General features: G+C 39.8%; 1 protein-coding gene across 1 annotated transcript in view; it reads right to left on the bottom strand.

Moving 5' to 3' along the window:
• Positions 1-19705, bottom strand: part of MICU1 (mitochondrial calcium uptake 1) — a 171185-nt gene that overhangs the window by 84824 nt on the left and 66656 nt on the right. Inside the window, exons 5-6 of the mRNA XM_054983650.1 lie at positions 17001-17044; positions 479-593 (exon numbers count right to left, since the gene is read on the bottom strand). Coding sequence (XP_054839625.1) covers positions 479-593; positions 17001-17044 — 159 coding nt within the window. The remainder of the gene's footprint in view (positions 1-478; positions 594-17000; positions 17045-19705) is intronic.

Below are 19705 nucleotides of genomic sequence, written 5' to 3'. Positions count from 1 at the left end.
CTACTGTGAATGGAGGCAGCACTACAAATTCTCCACTTCCATCTGAATATCACATACCCAACACTTTTGGGGGGACCCCATCACCCTTCCTGCCTGTTCAGTCATCCTTAAGTCTATTCACAAATACAGCTTGCATATATGTGCAAGTACCAGTTTGTAAGAAAAAGCCAACGTACATTCACTTTTAAAATAAAACCTGCATGAACATTCACCTGTAGGTGTGTTGGATGTAACACGAGAAATGTACACTGTACAACCATTGCATGAATGTTCATTGTAACCTGTGAACAAGGGATCTTGTCACACCACTATGTACCATATATGGCATACAATGAGAACTGAAATAGTTCAAGTTTAGATAGTTCCTTTCTAAGAAAGTAACTGAACCATGCAACTATTCATTGCAATCCCTTAAGGATTAAAAAAAAAAACAGAACATAACAGCTACATGAAAATGACAAAGAAGCCATGTACTTACTAGAAAGGACTGTAGTGAGGAAGATATAATCTGAAAAGGAGATCAAACCGCATTCTCCAAGTGCATAGAATATGCTGTCCTCATCTGCAAACTTCTCTCTTTCCTGGGAGATTCTCTATTTCAAAAAAAATTCCAAGGCACCACATTTCCAAGGGGAAAGAAAAAAAAATTCAGTCAAAAAGCAGTGAAAACAAAGCCAGTTTTTATATGTTTAGTATCGTTGCCTCTAACCATCTGTTTTCCTCCTATTATCATACAAGATACCTTTCCAGCCTTTAAGATGCTTATTGATCATCAAATGTTTAGAATCAAAAGCCTTATTCTGTCTGTTGCAATGCACCTGCCACCTAAGAACAGTCAACTCAAGACTGTGCCTTGTGGTTTAGTGCAAACCAAGTGGGTCGGAGAGCAGGCAGGCTATTTAGAGATCTCTCCCTGGCTAGGAATTTCACTCACAGTTTGGTGGATCTAATTAAAACAACATTATTAGTGCTTGGCATCAAGGGCCTATGCTCTGCATAAGCTCAACAGCAACAATTCAGCACATACTTTAAAAAGTTTCTCACTAAAGCTTTACAAAGCAATTGCTTCTTTAGCAATACAAGCTCAAATACAGATATAATGCTGCCCATCTCTTAAGCAGGGCTAAGACTGGAGGTGGGCTGCAGTGGCTGCCATTAACTATGGTTTTATATTACCCTGATTCAAGCCATGCTAAAACATGGCCCCCTCCTGAAACCACTCATTGTGACAGTGGCACGGCCTCCTCCATGGCATCCCTCCAACTCTCCCTTATCTCTTCAGAGCAGTCTACGTGGCTATAATTTCAAGGGAACTTGATTGGCATTCACCATTTGTATCAGTGCATATTTAAAGTGATCATGTGGTTAAACGCATCATATGTGAAAGACCCAGAAGAAATTGCTTCAAAGAAGGAAAGGGAATATCTGATCTCCTGATCTCTTTACCATGGTTAAAAGATTGACATCATTACATCTGCAGCGAACCACAGTGGGACAAGCATGCTTCTACCAATTTTATTGCAGACAGGGCCATTTTGATTAGGACAGCACACCCTTCTGTTTTCCCACCCACTGGATTAAATGCTAAATAGGCATACCAAATTAGTTTAACTCTGCAGCTTTAAAGACTGAAAAGGATGCATACAGTGAGTTAGAAGGTGGGGCCTAAATTTTTAAACGGGTACTATTTCAGAAGTATTAGAAGATGACACACACGCACACACACACAGGAAAGAAAAAATATTAAAGGATTAAGTATAGTTGTGGTTAATGTATATGAAAACATGCAAGCACAGAAGTTGCAAGCTTAAGTTTAGGAGCAGTATTGGGGAACAAGAAACACCACCAACAGCACACCAGGGTCCAGTTATACAACTGTCCCCCATCTGTTACCTCTGTCTAGCGAGGATCCCACCATATACAAGATAAAGGAAAGACAATTTGTTAAGCAATGACACTTAAAGCACACTGAAAAATCACAGCATTAATTGCATTTGAAGAGCAAGAAAAATTGGAAGCTATTAACTAGTTCCTGTTACTATAAGTTCTTGTAGACGTTAACTATCAGAGCTTCAGAAATCTAGCAAAGCTCATATCTGCTTTTTGTCTAGGAGAGCTGAGTGTACATAGTGAATTGGAAACAGTATACCAAAGAATTTAAGGTAAAAATGAGACCAATTCCCAAAGCTACAATGGAAAACAGTGGTCAGATAGACAAAATATGCAGTCTAATTAAACCCCAGTTACCCCACCAATACCCAACGTGTTCACAATTTTTATTTCTGTCAATGAGAGATCATCTAAAATGTTGAGCTAGACAAACAACATCATCAACAGGAACAACACTTTTTGGGATACTAACAATGCCTCCAGAGAACAGGGAGATTCGAGAGCATTTTCAGCAAGGAATGTTTCACTGTCACACACCCCCTCCCTTCATTTTTGGCGTTCTTCCAAATAAAGAACTTCCTAAGGAAACACTTAAGAAATCTACCTCAAAATAACCACAAGCTACCAATCATACTAAATGCTAAAAGCTCCCTTAATGCGAGCAACCTACAGCAATCTCTCTATTATTCTGCAAAACGCTTCTCATGATTATGCTATCATGACAATATATATTCTTAAGCAGCTTCACATTGTGCTCAACATGTTTGATCCCATTAAGATCAAAGCAAGCCAATTTTAAAACTGAGAATGGATGAAGATTTAATGGCCAACCCTCTTATTCCCTATCAGCTATATTTGGAAAGGCACATACCATCACATAATAGGCCTCTGTGAACTGTGCTTAAGATCAGAAGGCTATTTAAACTTTAAGGTTTCAAGGTTCTGAATTATGTATCAATTCGTTATATCAGAAGCTAGGATATAAAGTGCTTGGGAATTCTTGACTCCCCAGCCTCTTTTTAACGTATGATCCAATGCCTTATCACAAACTTTCTGAATTTCAAATGTTGTACAGCATGGGAAGGGCGAGTCAAGCAATGTTTCCTTGAGTACCAAACGACTAACAAAGTTCTGTGGAATTCTGTCTCTTAAGATTTACAGTAAAAAGCTTGGAAGATCTCCCTAAAGCAGGATCACAGACATGTGCCAAAAATCGGAGCGAGTATCCATTAGAGGACCTTTAGCCAGAATGCAACAGAAAGGGACCTTGAAGTTGAAAGCTCTCTTGGGGTTGCAAAATCTGAACAGGTTTCACATAATGCCGTTCCACTTCCATTCTTCTCCTGCTGTAATCTTGTTTAAAATGTGGGTTTTTTCTTCATTTAGGATCCTAAACATGCCAGTTTTAACTTCAATGGGATTTCCCCCCCTCTAGTGCATAATAGCTGAGTTAATAGCAATACCCTTTTTTACAGCACATACTGAAATTAAAAATCACTAGAATAATGTATTTCTAATGAGATCACCCTGCTTAGTGAAAGGCAGGGAGGAAAACCCATCAGAAATCAGGCTGTGCTTTCTTTTTGCAGCTAACTCTTAAAGCTACATTAAAGGAAGGTAAATCATGACCAACAGACCAAGAAAACAGAAACAATTATTACACTTTATTATTTTATTAGAAAAATTCTTATGCTGGTTTTTTGCTAGAGTTGATTATCTAGTTTTTCCTAGCACCGAGGGCCACTGCAACTGATAAGGATGTAACATGCAGGCAGGTGTTGTATGTCCTGAACATCACACTCTAGAGTGAACACCTTCCTACTCCGGCAATTCTACCAACTCTATTAATTTTACAGACAAAGTCAATTGCTTGAGCACTCTCTATTAAAATTCATCTTCTCTTATTATAAAACTAAATTAAGAAACTCAGCACCATTTTCGCCTGATCTGCCTTCCTGCAATACTATCCTGATGCACAACGAATTTCATATTTGAAATCTAATGCAGGGTCCTTTTTTAAAAAAGCAAAATCAACATGCAAACAGGGATAAACAGCTCAAAAATGCAAATTGTTACTATTAAATACACCCTTCCCCACATGTTATCTTTAACATTAGCATGATGCATAGCCTGCGGGCAGGGGACTGGGGCAATCTGACATGGGCCCTGGCAAAGCAAGCCCCCACCCCTGCCTCAACTCCTGTAGATACCACTGACTCTGCCCCAGTGCTGACACGTTCCTCATCAAAATTCTTGGCATTTTGTTTAGAGTATTTTGGCTGCAATTCCAAAAAGCAGTTCAGCTTTTCTTTCTTTTTTTTTTAACATTTTGAAATCATTAAGGACTCTTAGTCTTCAGAGTGTTATCTGAAGTTCAAAACAAATGTAAGTATACAAAATAAAAGAACAATCCATTAGTATACGGCTTATATGCAATACATTTTTCCTGGAGCAGTAAAATTCTGTTAGATACAAGCATATAAAACAAGCAAACAGACAGAGATGTGCTTCAGATGAATATCTATTCATTGTATACACCAATGCAAGCAAGAATATGCATAGACAGAAGAGGGGTACAATTCAATTTCTGTCAAATGGATTCAGACCATCAGGTAAGTGAAACAAATCAAAGCAATGCTTCTCGCAGATGTGGCTGTACAAGAACCATGCAGGAAAAGTGAACAGCTATTTTTAACAGGGAAAAACAAAACAGCCCATCAGTTAAAAAAAAAATAGCAAATAAGATTGAGAAACCTACTGTTTGATCTAATGGGTTAAATCAAAATCACTAAAGGCAATGCTTTCAAGTGAATGGTTGCTTTCCCAGGTTCTACTGTTAATACTGTTAAAACTTTCTGAATTTGAAACACTGGAGGCAGGAGTGGGGGGAAGATCTACATATACATGCATTGATTTCAGAAATATGTTATCATAAGGGAGGAATGCTAGATCAGGATTGGCCCTTTTGAAAAATGAAAGAGGGAGACAAAACATGTCCCTTTCCATATCCATAGCACTTGCTGAGCAAGAGTCCTGCTCAGGAAGGGCTCCATCTCTTTGCTGATACTGGAAGGGGAGGGCAGGAAAAGCTGGGTCACAGCAGTGGAAATCTAAGGCTCTCTCTCAGGCTCTTGGTAAGCCAGGTTCAAGTTCAGACATCATGGCTAGTCCCATTCAAACTGGGACTGCAAATCCAATTCTGACAAATTCTAGTTCTCTACAAAGAGCAGCTGCCACCCCCCTCAATCCCTGCACAATATTATGTGGAAAATTCTGCCTTAATTCAATGCATATGCTTTCTGGCCACATATTTGTAGAGATACAGTACTACACTATTTAGCTGGCAGTTATAAAGTACACTATATGTACACTTGGCTAAAGCAGTATGCTTTGGAAGCGTTCTTTGTATTAAGAAAGAAATGCTGCAGGATTTTGAAGGTGGCAATTTGTTCAAGGTAGGATTGCCCCCTTTTAATCTGACCAGTGTTTAGGAGTCCAATTGTTCACCACATCCATGGAGCACAAGGAGTAGGATACTAGAAGGCCTCACTGCAATCACAGTTTCTAGTAACACAATTTCAATTAGCTGAATTGGGAAGTACTGAGGAGGAAAATGGGTCACCCCCATGCTGAATAGTGATTAGAACCCCTTATTTTCCAAAAGTTTTTTTGGTGGGGGGTATGACTAACAAAACAGCAATACCTACTCCTGGAGTGTCTAATAATTTGCCCTTATCACAGCATGTGTTGGCCTTTTTATAAACATATACTTGGCACTGCTGTTGCAGGAGACCTTCTTCCTTCTTCAACCCATATATCCAAAAAGGAAGGCATAACAGACTGAAGTTGGTTTGGGTGCGCAAACCTGAACCGAGAGACCACATGCACAAAACCCATCCGTAACACACTGTCTACTTGTTATGGGTGGTGCTCCTCAATACTAATACATAAGCATTACGGACAGGTGGCAATCCTAGTTCAAAGTCATTAGTATGGATTTTTAAAGAGCATAACAAAAACTCACAATGTATTTTACATTTTTAAAAACCCTTTGGATATTAACTGGTGCACTTCAGACAGCTTCATGTAAAACTGACCATTTGAATAATAACATGAAGGAAGGAAGCAAATGTTCAGTGACATTCCCCATGCCATTAATGTTTATGCTTCAAAACCAGTTTTAAAAAGTGAAAATCTTAAGCAATCATTGAACAATTTCCTTCAAATCAAAATATGCCATGTGGGGGAGGGGTGTGAACCCCTAGCATTATTATTGTAAATTTACAAAACAGGTATTCTGCCCCCAAGATGAATAATTAAAGGCTTGGGACAACTTTTTTTAAAATTCTGACACTGTGCAATCACTGAAAAATGAGTGCTTAAGACTGTGCATATATTTCAGTTTGCTGTCATGTCATTCTCTTTCAGTCCCCATTGACCATGCTCAACTTGGCAATACACAGAGATCTTTCTCACTGACAACTACAGCTACAGTCCTATGCACACACTTGAGAATAAGTGACATTAATCCCAGTGAGACTTCTTTCCTAATAAACATATGTAGGATGGAAAATACTGTAAAGGCAGGAAATATTAAGCATTTTAAAACGATGAAAGCTGGCTCAGGACAGGCAACTCTCAATGTCAGCGAAAGTTGTGGTTTGAATATGGGAATTTTAGAGTCTATTCAACCTGTACCTCTTTAATTAAAGAGGCACTCTCTCTCTTTTCTTTTCTGAAGACATCTCATTTAGACATGGTATAGAGATATCCTTTTCCAAGATAATATATAACACATTTTATCACCATTTCGCTCCTACAGATCGGAAGAGACAGATAGGCCTTTCAAAATCTCCTCTGACTCATCAGCTCAGTGATGTGATGTTTTAATAGGTGTTAATTAAAAATTGTGTTAGCTAAACATTTTAAAACATCACTTATCTTCCTGGCCTAGATGTTACATGTACAAAGGCACACAATATATTTTTTAAAATAAATGTCTATTTAAAAGTACCTCATCAAAAGTGACTAGAATAGCTGGAGGAAGAAGCCAAGCCTTTTTGACCATGGCTCTGAGATGATCTACCTGAGAAAAGGTACTTCTCTGTTAGTTTGCAAAAGGGCAAGTAAAGCTCATCTGTTCCCATAAACAGAGCGGGCAGGGGGAGCCAGCTTCATGTTTTTGAGTTACAGAACCACTGATAAAAACACTCTTCTGCTGGATTGTAATCTTAGTGGTTTTGTTAGCTTCTATGTGTTTTATGCTTTTAATGACTGTACACACCCTCAAACATTTCAGCCAGAGAGAAAAGATAAGTGAACTAAATAAGTAAAAGTATACTGATTACTGAGATCTTTGACTGCTTTCCAAAGCTCTGCTGAGGTAGCTCTTAAAAATGCATCTATGGGCATAAGATTACACTGGCAGTTGCTCATTCATTTATGGCAAGGATCTACCTTAAGAAGTTCTATGAAATTAGGAATGGCTTTATATCAGTGCTCGACAGCTCAAGGTCTTGTTTTCCTCAAGATGCAGAGGCAGGATTATCACCTCAAGTAAGATATCCTTGCATTTAAGAAACTAAAGTCTCTAGAAATGTTGAATGTAATTCCACTGCATCACATCTGGGCTTTTTCTTTCTGAACATCCAGAATCTCTCCTTGTGCAAACAGAGTCATACTTCTCTTCACTCCGTGTGTGTGTGTGTGTATTCCACCTCCTGCCTGCAGTGCAGACCCCTGTGCCACATTCCACCCTCAGCAACAGATGTTTGTAGGCAGGAGAAGGGAGAGCGGCTAGAAGCAGGAAGGAAGAGGCAGGAAAGCCACATTCCACAAACAGAGCTCTGTATGTTTTCTGCCAGATCCAAACTATAGGCAATAATAACCACACAGCAGGAAACACACTGAGTTCAGTGCTGTTGGGAAGCAGGCTTTTCCCTACTTCACCACAGCACTGTGGTGTACTTGTGCGCCTCCTGGGATTTCCACAGCTTTTCTCCAATCTTTCTTAAACCTGTTTTTCTGCAACGTTTTGGGAAAGATCACAGTAAAGTTTGGATGGCTGCTGTGTGGGAGGGAAAGTTTGGATTTTCCTGCCCATGTGTCAGCCATTTTCCTTGACACTGGCCCCGCAGCAGCCATTTCCTCCCTCTGCCACCAGGAGCTTCTTTGGTTTTTCTAAAATCAGCAAATGAATACCAATAGGGGTAACAAGTTCCCTGAATCCCCAGCTTCCATTTTTAAAAAGTCTCTAGCCCTTTCCACAATATAAGGAAAAGGGCACAGAAAGAGATACTTACTTTAAAAAAAAAAGAGCAAGCCAGCCAGCCGGGGATTCAGAGAACCTTTTATACATACTGTTATGCCAATATAATAATATTCAAATTGCCAATTAAAAAAATTAAATCCCCAGTGGCCCAGGAGTGGGGGTGGGGGGAGAGAATGGCTACTGCTGGTGGACTGGAGCAAGGAAACCTGCCAGGTGCACACCCTGTTGCCTTTGTGCGGTTATCAGCAGTCACAAAAGCAACAAACCTGTTCCTGTGTAGAAACCATTACAGACTTTTAATGTAGAGCCTAATGGGTCTCCATTACTGATCATTAGCAAGAATACTTCCCAACCTGTTGTGAGGTACTAGAATGCTACACAATTCTACCATACTCTGAGCACTGTTTATTACTTTAAGGGAGAGTTTTGCTTATCCTACTGGAAGAGTGATTATGATTCTAAAAGGTATCTTTCTGATCCCATCGTCTTGAAATCTCTCCTATCCTTTCCTTTTAAAATTGAGCTCAGCAAAGGTTTGAGCAGAGTTGTTGCGACTGGTGGTCGTCAGAGGCTAGAAAGAGAAATGCACATGTACCCCTATAAAGCAGCAGGGTAAGATTCCATCACTATTTTTAAATGCTGCACCTGAAATGCAAAGCTAGCATTCTTTAATCAAAAGAAGAAGAAGAAAACAACCACCAAGACACCAATGTCCAAAGACCCTTTTGCAGGCAGCAGGAACCGCGCATGCAAGGGAGAAAACCCTTGCAAGGAAAGCAAGAAGGAAATGCCTCTTTCAAAGGGACAGAATATATTGCATTCCCCATTAGTAGCATCTCTCAAGTTCACAGATGGTTCCTGAGCATCAGCTTACATTTTTTTGTTCAGAGGATAACTTGCATTCTCTTATTCTTTATTTGTTCAAAAAAGCCAGGTACAGTTTCTTTGAAATGAAAGTGCTTTACATTTTTAACAAAGGGAACAGAAGACACTGTGCATACGGCTCCTTCTGAAATTAATGAATTTGTATGCATCAGAGACCAGATACAATTTACAGATAGTAGATAGGCTGAACTGCCTTCGACAGCGCTAGCCTTGTGAAAGGCCACATCATACTACAGTGGAAATGCTACAGATTTTATAAGTGTGTCATAATTCTAGCTGGCACATTGAGCAAGTGTGAACACCACAGCACACCTCAGAAATCAAAGACTGCACGCTCAGGTTTAGCACTTGCTCGGGGAGTTGACTAATGCCTGTCTACAAGCAAGTAGCAGCAGCTACAAGGGCAACTCTTCCACAGCAGCGTATCTTTTGATATGGTTACTAGTTGGACAGATGCTTGGTCCTGCTTCTTGACAGCTATGTAACGTTCTGGCAGACAACAGAAGAACAAAAACATAGAGGGTTATGGTTGTAGATACTGAAGGGGGAAATCTGAAAATTTGTTACATTCTGAGGGGAAAAAACAGCTCTTCTCCTGATTTCAATACATCTGTGGTCTTCAACACATTTTCTTGAATTTTGCATGGGATGCCAACTTTTGAGAGTCTAGGAAAAGAACTTCTCTCTCTCTCTCTCTCTCTCTCTCTCTCTCTCTCTCTCTCTCTCTCCCTCCCTCCCTCCCTCCTGTTGATTTCAATAAATCATATTCACCCAATTTTGCACTGGAGGTTTTCAACACTTCAAAATACAAAATATTTGGAATTTAGCTTTCTGATAAATGGAAAAGGGGTTTGCCAGTATTTCTAAAATGTCTCATAAACAGATTGTAGGTACAAACATTTAAAATGCTTTAAAGAAAGACTCCCCCCAAAAAATCTTCAAACTGTAATTGCAATTTAGTGCCTGACAATACAGATACCAGAGGAGTGACAAATTCCCTGATAAAACCTGTTTGAAGTGTTCCAGTTCTACTGAAGTAATGGCTGTTTGCTTAGGCCATAATCCTTCATATTGAAAATAAAAGTTTCTTATGGGAACATCATGTTACTGTTTCTTTCACAAACATACAAATTTGTCAAGTGAAACAACTCAGCACAGGACTTCTGCAATCAGAACTTATGCATCTTTTTAGGGAACTATTCAGTATGCAGGGCTTCTCCCTCTTGAAAATACCCCAAGGCATTAAAGAGCCCTCCAGACATAAACATCAGCAAATTTAAGAGCCAGAGAGCCTTAGAAAAGATCACTGCATTTAATTAGAAACATATTTTGTCATTATCCTGCTTTTTCTTTAATTCCCTTAGTACCTTTCAGTTCAAATCCTGAGGTAGGAAAGCACAGGCAGTGCATTTTAATAAGGTGAAACTTAACTAGGCAGCTAGACAGGCTTCCGCACTCCCTAATTCTTCTAAAAAAATACTGTCCCTGGAATTTAAGGCAACGTGAGGTAAAATAAAGAGATACAAAACAGACTGATTTCTCTGAAGGGATTATCTTTCACCAATGTAGAAGTACGCAAGTTCTCAAGTTACACATAACTCAATGGTTTAGATCTTGGGTAGAGTTTTGCAGGCATGGGTGTGTGTCTGTATGTTGCCAATTGCTCCACCCTGTGGCAGCCCAAAATGCTGCTAGGGGGGCAGGGACACTGAGGAATAGCTTATGGAAGGAGGTTTCCCATGGGAGGGACAACTCAGCCAAAACTGAGCTCTCCAGCTTGCCTGAGGAAATCTTGACATGATTTAAGCCATTATCTCCAAGATTTTGAAAAGTTTCCATTCTGTTGGATTAATTGTAATTAACTGAAAGCTTGTATACTCTTATATCAACTCTGCTCAAAGTTTCATCTTCATTTCTATCTGCAAACAACCTTTCAAGTACAACTGCTGAACCTTAAAGGCCAATATAGGAACACAATAAATAGAAAGAAAAGAGAAGAAACACATAGGACATAGGAGCTCCTGACTTCTGCTGTAAATAACAAAGATTCCAGTTCTTTTTGGTCACTGACCACTAGAAACTCGGATAGAAGACCATCCCCCTCGTTCTGAACCTCTGCTTCGGAATGGGTGCTATTTTTCAGGGAAATATTCTCCTCTGAAAATACTTCGCCATGCAACTTGACCTCTGCTGATCTCTCTCTCTCTCTCTCTCTCTCTCTCTGTGATCTGCTATCATTAAGCTGGAAGTCATCTCCATAATTAAGCATTTATGTTCAGGGAAAGCTCCAGGCTTGGACTAAGTGCCTAACAATTTGTTTAAGGCTAATCCAGCACGATGGGCTACGATTTTAGCTCCAATTTTCTCTGAAATCAACCTATCAGGAAAGATTCCCCCAGTCTGGAAACATGCTATGATCATTCCAATCTTTAAGAAAGGCTCCGTGTCAGATTCAGCAAACTACCTCATTTCATCAGTGGCAAAGTTATATTACTCAAATCTATACCTCAAACTAGAGGAATGGATAATCTCAAATAACATCCTTGGATGGGAACTAATTGGCTTCAGAAAGGGCTTTGCACCTCAGGACCACTCTGATCTTAGCCCATTTAGTTGAAAAATACACCTCCCCATCTAGAGGTAAACTGTATGTTGCATTTATAGATCTCAAGAGAGCTTACAACACTATACCCAGGAGCAGACTGTGGAGAAAATTGGAACGTACTTCAATCAATAAAATATTGCTCTGGCTAATTAAAAATCTCTACTCCTCTTGTGGGGCTCAAGTCCACTGTGGAGAAAAGGAAGAACTTTCAGAATGATTTCATCTTGATAGAGGAGTGAAGCAAGGCTGGCTCTTAGCATGTCTTTGCAACTGCCCTCTCTTCAGCAGAATTCCATCCCTCCGTATTTATCCTCAAAGGCACTAACTCTACTCCTCTATGTGGATAATGCTATCCTTATGTCCCAAACTCAGATTGGACTGAGAAGACTCCTAAATCATTTCTCAAAATAATGTAAACATAAAGAACTTAAGATCAGTTATTCAAAATCAAAGGTTATGATCTTCTCTAAAGCCAAGAAAACTACCTCCTCAATCTGGAGAACTAACAGCGTTCAATTAGAACAAGTCTTCAAATTTCCATACCTGGCTGTGGTTTTCAATTCCTATTTTAACTGGCAATACCATCTTAAATTTGCAATAAATAAAATAAAGTCTGCTGGGTCAGCAATTGAAGGCTTTTTCTTCTCTAAGGGATGCAAATATATTCCAGGGGGTTTGTCCTTAGTCAAACTGAAAATCATTCTGCATCTCCTTTATGGAGCTTCAATGTGGATTCTTCAAGTAAATGAGAACTTAGATCATCCACTTTGCCACTTTCTACGATGCATAACAGGAACCCCAAAATGTATAGCTGGGATAGCTCTATGATTAGAATTGGGCCAGGGCTCTATTGAAGCCAAAGCATGGCTGGATGCATTCAAACATAGGCTAGAGGTATTTCTCTCCACAAAGAGGGGTGGTTTGCTTTATGAGCTAAACCAAGATCAACTCTACTCTCGTTGGATGCAAGAAATAGACAATAAACTATCTAGCTTTGGCCTAGCAAAGGACAATGTATTAAGACTTGGGGAAAGTGAATCTATACTATCAAGAAATGTATAAAATATCTAGACTACTCCGGCTCAGTTATACAAGCTTGGAGCATACGTTCCACCCAGTTCTTTGGTATCTTTCCACTTTCCAGTCTATATCTAACAGTTCTTCAATACTATAGAGCAGGGGTGGGCAAATGGCGGCTCGCGGGCCACATGCGGCCCGCTACAGAGTTTTTTGTGGCCCGCCAAGACAGTCAGAAAAATCCGCCTTGAACTGAGATATAGATGATATGAAATTAGCACAATAAATAAATTGAATAAAACTACCACTATTTTATTTAATTTATATTTATTGATTTTTATGATACAATTTATACCTTTTCTGAAATGCAAAGTTAACTAATGAATGCAATCATTTTAAAAGGTGTGGCCCTCCGCTAACCTCCACTCCCACAAAGTGGCCCCCGAGCCAAAACAATTGCCCACCCCTGCTATAGAGCATTCATGCTCGCATACCTGAACACTGCCCCCTCAGAAGTCCTACATGGGAGATACTGTAATTTGCCAATGTGATTTGGAAAAGGTTAATACCCTGTCCCATATGATATTGGAATGTCCTCATTATAACTTTTATCACAAATTATGGATTGCTCCAATTTTAACTAAATTACCTCCTACTATATTAAAAGAAAATATAGTTCCCTATCTGCTGGTGGACAGAGACTCAAGAACTATGCTGGTCATGGTGAAGTATCTCTCCACCATATTTTTCCTTAAAGAAATACAGACTCCCTATCCACTGCTCAAGATCATTGGATCAAAGGAGCTTGAAAGGAAAAGGAAAGGAACCTTTTAAATATTACGTAAGGTTTCCAGGCATGACCTGGCAACCAGCAGGAGCAAGGTGGGGATATGGGGGTGCCACTGGTGATGGACTGATGATACTTCAGTTTTTCACCTGGAAGTGACTTTACACCATCAGCTTGATGGCGATTTTTTTGTTTACTTTTCTTCTGCCACTGTTCTACACGATGGCAGGAAGAGAGAGTTGCTGCCATAACAGGAGACCTGGCAACCCTAGTACTACATCAATTTTAAGACATGTTTACACAAAAATTAAGACTCTGAAGCAAAGACAGCTCAAAAAACAGAAAAGAGTAATTAGATCTAGCTGCTTACGATGTTCTGTGAGTGAAAAACTAAATTCTCATTACTGGTTTTTTAAAATTGTTTTCTGTTTCCATATATTTTTAAATAAAGCTTTTTTATTTCTAATGAAGAAAACCAATTTTTTTTTAAGGTAATGGGGAAGATGATAAATATAGACTGTCCCTTTTCAAAGAAGGTGCACATGGGATTTGAAGCACAAATTGGTTGAATGAAGCACATGCTGACAAAGTCAGTACCTGCCAAAAATCCTGATGAGAGGGGGAAAGGTTAGGAAGAAAGGGAAGAAAATGAGCAAAGGTTTGGTTACAGGAACAAAAAAGGTTTGGTTACAGGAACAAATTAAAGAATTAACAATATTGCATCATAAAAAGAAATCACGGAACAAAATCAGTGTCTCAGGAAAATGAAGCTAACACACACTTCAAAATTAAGGTATAAGGGAGGGACATGGGGGGAAATCAGTGACATTTAGGAATTACCTGCCGACATGTAAAAAAATTAAAGTTAGTAATTACCATACAAAAACAATTTTCACTGTACAGCAACAAAATGGTCATGCCAGAAAGCTTTGACAAGGGCAGGCCGATGGCCAAAAGTAACCTGTTCATGGTCATAAAGGAATCACCGTAAGAAAGGGTGGGTCTCTTCCCTTTAAACCTCCCGTCCCCGTCCCCCCAAAACACATGGCATATAAGATATTGCACCATTGTAATCATGCTCTCCCTTGGTTTCTGAGCAGAAAGGAAAATCTAGAAACTCCTTACAATGGGGTAATACCAATGATGTGTGGGTTCAGTGCTAGAATACAAAGACTTTTAGCAACCCATTTTCTTCAATTTACAAGGGAAGAGTCTTCCCTGACGGGCAATACTGGCATTGGGACAGAATCATAAACTCATTCGCCACTGCATTTATGAATGAATGACTAATCCCAGGTTAATAAACAAGCAGCTGTCAGAATCCTCCTCTATGTGGAGCACATTGGACTAGTTAACACTTGATCTTCAAATGTACTGAAAAGGGCACTGCTGTGTGTGTAAATAATGGGTTAGATGTACCCATCCATGGGTGCAAGGACTGTGGAACTTTTCTGCATTCCCCTCCCTACAGCATCTCCTTCAGACCCTGGAAAAATGACCCAAGCAGACTAAGGACCAAGCAAGTAGGGAGCAGTACTGAGGAGAGGGGTGGAGGCAAAAACCAGCTCTTCTTGCTCTTCTATCAGCACTGCTCCAGTGATGGGAGAGGCAGGAAGAGCCATTTCATCCCCTCACCTCTCCATACTGCAGCCCCCCAGACTTGTATGGCTATTAGTCCGCATGGGTCCTCTGACTCCCACATCAACTTTCCCAGGGATGGGAAAGGACTGCTAAGAAGGGAGAGGAAAGGTCTGCAATTGTCAGCACCTTCTGCTGACAGATCACCGAATCCAATCCTTTAAGGTGCACAGAAGCAGGATGTCCCACCGTGTCCTTTTCTCAGTCAATTTACATTTTAAGGGCAAAGCAGCAACTCATACATACACGTATGCAGGGCTTTTTTTCAGGGGGAACACGGGGGAATGGGGTTCCGGAACCTCTTGAAAATGGTCACATGGCTGGTGGCCCCGCCCCCTGATCTCCAGACAGAGGGAAGTTTAGATTGCCCTCCGCACCGCTCAGTGGCGCGGAGGGCAATCTCAACTCCCCTCTGTCTGGAGATCAGGGGGCGGGGCCACCAGCCATGTGACCATTTTCTCTGAGGGCAACCTACTGAGTTCCACCACCTCTTTTCCCAGAAAAAAAGCCCTGCACATATGCATCCTTCAGAACTAATGCAAGGGCATATAAATTTTGGATTCAGGTTTTCTATACTGAAACACAAAAGGCAGCATGAGAAATCACTCTAAAAAGAGACATGTACAATTTACAGAAGACAACAAGTAAAATGAGCGAAAGACAAGAAACCTTTAAATGACAGATCTGATTGAGAAAGGCTGTACAAGAAAAGGTACAAAATTCACTGTACATTCTTGTACGGCAAATATATTCTTGTATCCATGCAATGAGATCTCTTTCAGGTTAGGTCCCTGACAGTTTGATTTTTCCCCCTGTTTAGTCAACAGCAGAGCAGAATGATAAAAATGTAAAGAACCTTGCCACAATGAGCAGCTCATGAAAAGATCATCAAAAAAGATCTGGAAACATTCTGCATCACAAAAACAAATTATCTGGATGGTTTCAGACATGCTTCTTTATGTGATGACAGGGTAGACTGGACAATACAACAAGTATAACATAAAGTGCATTTACCACATGACTGACTTGCCGTATGAAACCACTGAAGACAGACAGTAGGGAGGACTAACCACCACCACCCAAACTTTGTCAGAGGAACTGCTTTCTGAATGGTGTAAAACTATCTCCCTAAAGTTAAGTCATACATATAGAAGCTAAAGTCTCATCGCTTGGTTTTAATCCAGCATGCTCAGGAAACAGAAGACAGGATTCATACTTTGTTCTCGAGGCCTAGCAGTAACATTATAGTTTAGTTAAAAATTAAAGGCCAGCCAATAAAGATGCAGGAGGAAAACAAATCAACAGACAAATGTTCTTTGGCTTGTAAATGTTATTTAACTACTGCTTAAGAGGACAAGGCAGAAAACACTACTAGGAATTCTGCATGTCCTTCTCACATAGCTTTCTAGTAGACGCCTGAACAAATTCAATTGTGAAAGAAGGATGGAAGTAAAGTAGGTTATCGGTATCCGGAGAGAAACCAGTTAAAATGACAAAGAGAGCATTTTCCCCTTTGAAATCACATGGAAGATGGGATGTCTCACATACAGCATTTTTCCTACACTGAAACTATTTCAGAAAACGGGGAAAAATATGTATCCACTTATGACGGAGAACTACTAGCATTAACTCTGTTACAATTTCACATTTGGAAGCTGAAAACATGCAATGTGTAAAGTTGCCCTACGAGTGATGGAAAGAGATCTATATTATTTTCAAGTATGATGTTGCTTCTTCAGTTTCAGTAATACATATGTCAAGCATGGAGCAACTTTTTTGAGCCTTCTAAGATTGGATACACTTATTTTAGTGAGTCCGAGGAAAAACAAAAAACTGTTCTGGCCGTGTTCAACTTTTCTTGTTGCTACAGAGTATCATTTAGAACAGCCCAGGTTTAGTAAGCTCACCTTCCCATCATAGCGTTTCACCACAAACTGATCAAGGCCGAGGTCTGAAAGAAACAAAAACACACATTGATGCAGTATTTGATTTTTATTTTTTCATCAGACCGATTTTAAAAGCATTGTTTCAAACAGATAAAGCCAGGGGAACCACAACAGTTTATTTGATAACTTATGAAATATTTACAGACCTGGATAATAAAGCCTCCTCTCAATCTCTGAAAAACGAAGCAGTTAGCATGGGATGACCGACTGCAACACTCTGCTTCAGAAAGTCTAAAACACAAGCCATATCAGTATTTTTCTATGCTACCTTGCAGAATAATTTCTAGCCATCCCTCCCTGCGTTACTTTAAAAAAAGGGTATGCCGTTGGTAGACTGCTTACAATGAATTATTCTGGACTGTTCAGCAACACACATTTTCTATGAATTGGAAGCGATTGCTTTTTATAGTCTCCTGACTATGCAGATACAAAAGGTATGTGACCTTATAATAAAGAAACAAAAATGGCAATCAAAAGTGGGTCTGGAATAAGAAGGTATCAACTCAGGAATCCAGAATCTGAGATACCTTTCACAGTAAGTCTATATAATGAATCAAACAGAACAAAATGGGTTAAGCAAGGCCAAAGACAAATTGTATTCCCAACTGTTTCTAGTATAGCCAAATATATCACTCAGTATAAATAAACAAGGGGAAGGGACGTGCAAATAGCAACATCTTCCAACACTGCTGTGAAGTCCCAATGCATGCTTAGACAACTTTCACAATATGTTATAAGTGGTTCCATTTGTTTCTGTCACACAGAAATGCAGCCAGTGAATTTATGCTTCAAATGTGCAGAGAGCAAAAGATAGCCGAGCATCACCAGATGAATCACTAGAGAACATCTCAGAACAGTACAGAAGAGTCATATTTCTAGATACAAAATTAATAAGGATGAATTTACTAGGATGGAACCTTAATTAGGAACAGAAGCAAAAATTAAACAGGAAAACTTTGAACAGCATGACTTGAATGTGCAATGGAATATTTGGGACTATCAGTAAATCTTAAGCAGCGATTTATGTTCAATTAGGAGCCAGTTATTAAAAAAAATAAAGAGCTTAAAGGGATGTGAAAATCTAACATGGTCTTCTTTGGACAGTGCAGCTACTGCCAAGATGAATATTATACCATTTGTGTTTAATACATTATCATTCAAAGCTCTGACATTAGTCTAAGGTGCTGGTCAAAACCCCAAAAAGGTATACAATTTTGTTCAGGGGAATAAGCTCAGAAGGATTAAACTAACTCTGAATACTACCTACAGCTATGTTCTATGCACATGCAAAAGACTTTAAACAACTACTACATCATCACTATATTACTCAGACTAGCAAAGGTGAACAAATTAAAATGGAGGCAGGGAAAAGGGAATAGCAGCCCTTGATCAGAAAGACAGAGAATATATTGCTACCACCTGTTTATGAGTGAAAGTGATTAAAGGCTTCCTATATACCCAAAACTTCATAATGGTCATGGCGCAGAAAATGGAGTTATTAATCAGCTCAGAATCTTTTAGACTCTCCTAAGTTAGGTGATAAAAATTCCTCTGTCATCAGTTTCACAGACTGAGAAATTATAAGATTGTCAAACAGTATACTGAAATTATGAGTCTTGCATTGAAGAACTATCACCAGCACATTTTTTCTCTGCTTGCCAAAAGATAAGAGCACATTTTTAATTCACTCCAAGATCAATGGGAAAATTAAGCAGATGTTTAAATATCTTCCAGAGAAACCAACGAGGCTTGAAATCACTTAAGTGTGGTTGGACCGCCCTCCTCTGTAATTATGTATTGTAGGTATTACCAGGGCTTTTTTTCAGCAGGAACCAAGTGGAATGGAGTTCCGGCACCTCTTGAAAATGGTCACACGGCTGGTGGCCCCGCCCCCTGATCTCCAGACAGAGGGGAGTTAGATTGCCCTCCGTGCCAGCTGGTGCAGAGGGCAATCTAAACTCCCCTCTGTCTTGAGATCAGGGGGTGGGGCCACCAGCTATGTGACCATTTTCACCAAGGGCAATTTAAACGTTAAAAACCTCCTCCCTTGTTCCAGCTGACCCAAAGTAACATCATTATGCAGCCCTGAGTTCCATCACTGAGTTCCACCACCTCTTTTCCCAGAAAAAAAGCCCTAGGTATTACTATCTCTTGGTTTACAGAAATGGAATGTCCCTATACAGAGGCAGTATGAATAACCACAACAAAGGAAGACCACCATCTTCATGCCCATTTGTGAATACTTGGAAAACATCACACTGGCAAGGTAATCCTTGTATGTACACAAAAGTGACAGAATAACCGTCTGTAATTAGTGCTGCCAAGTGACCCACCTTGCCCAACAACAAAAACACTGGAGCCAAGACGTTGTGATAAAGTGCAGATGGTGTATTATACAAGTCCATATATTACAGGTGCAAAAGTGCTCAGCATACATACAGAGAGAGCAAAAACCAGAGTCCAGTCCTTAGGTCAGTTACCAGAGTTATCCAAGATTTTGTAGAAAGCGACAAAGGTTTGCACCAGGCACCAAGCTGAGCAGATCAGCCATGCACAAACCTTTGGCTGGACTTTTAAGTGTCCACTAGCCTATAGGGTGAGTTGGAGTCAGCCAACCAGCACACGGCTGATGCAATCATGCCGCAATCCCAGCTTAATTGATCAGG

This window comes from Eublepharis macularius, chromosome 6 (assembly GCF_028583425.1).
Source record: "Eublepharis macularius isolate TG4126 chromosome 6, MPM_Emac_v1.0, whole genome shotgun sequence".
Lineage (NCBI taxonomy): Eukaryota > Metazoa > Chordata > Lepidosauria > Squamata > Eublepharidae > Eublepharis > Eublepharis macularius.
Note: the sequence above shows the minus strand (reverse complement) of the source record. Positions and strands in the feature narration are given on the sequence as shown.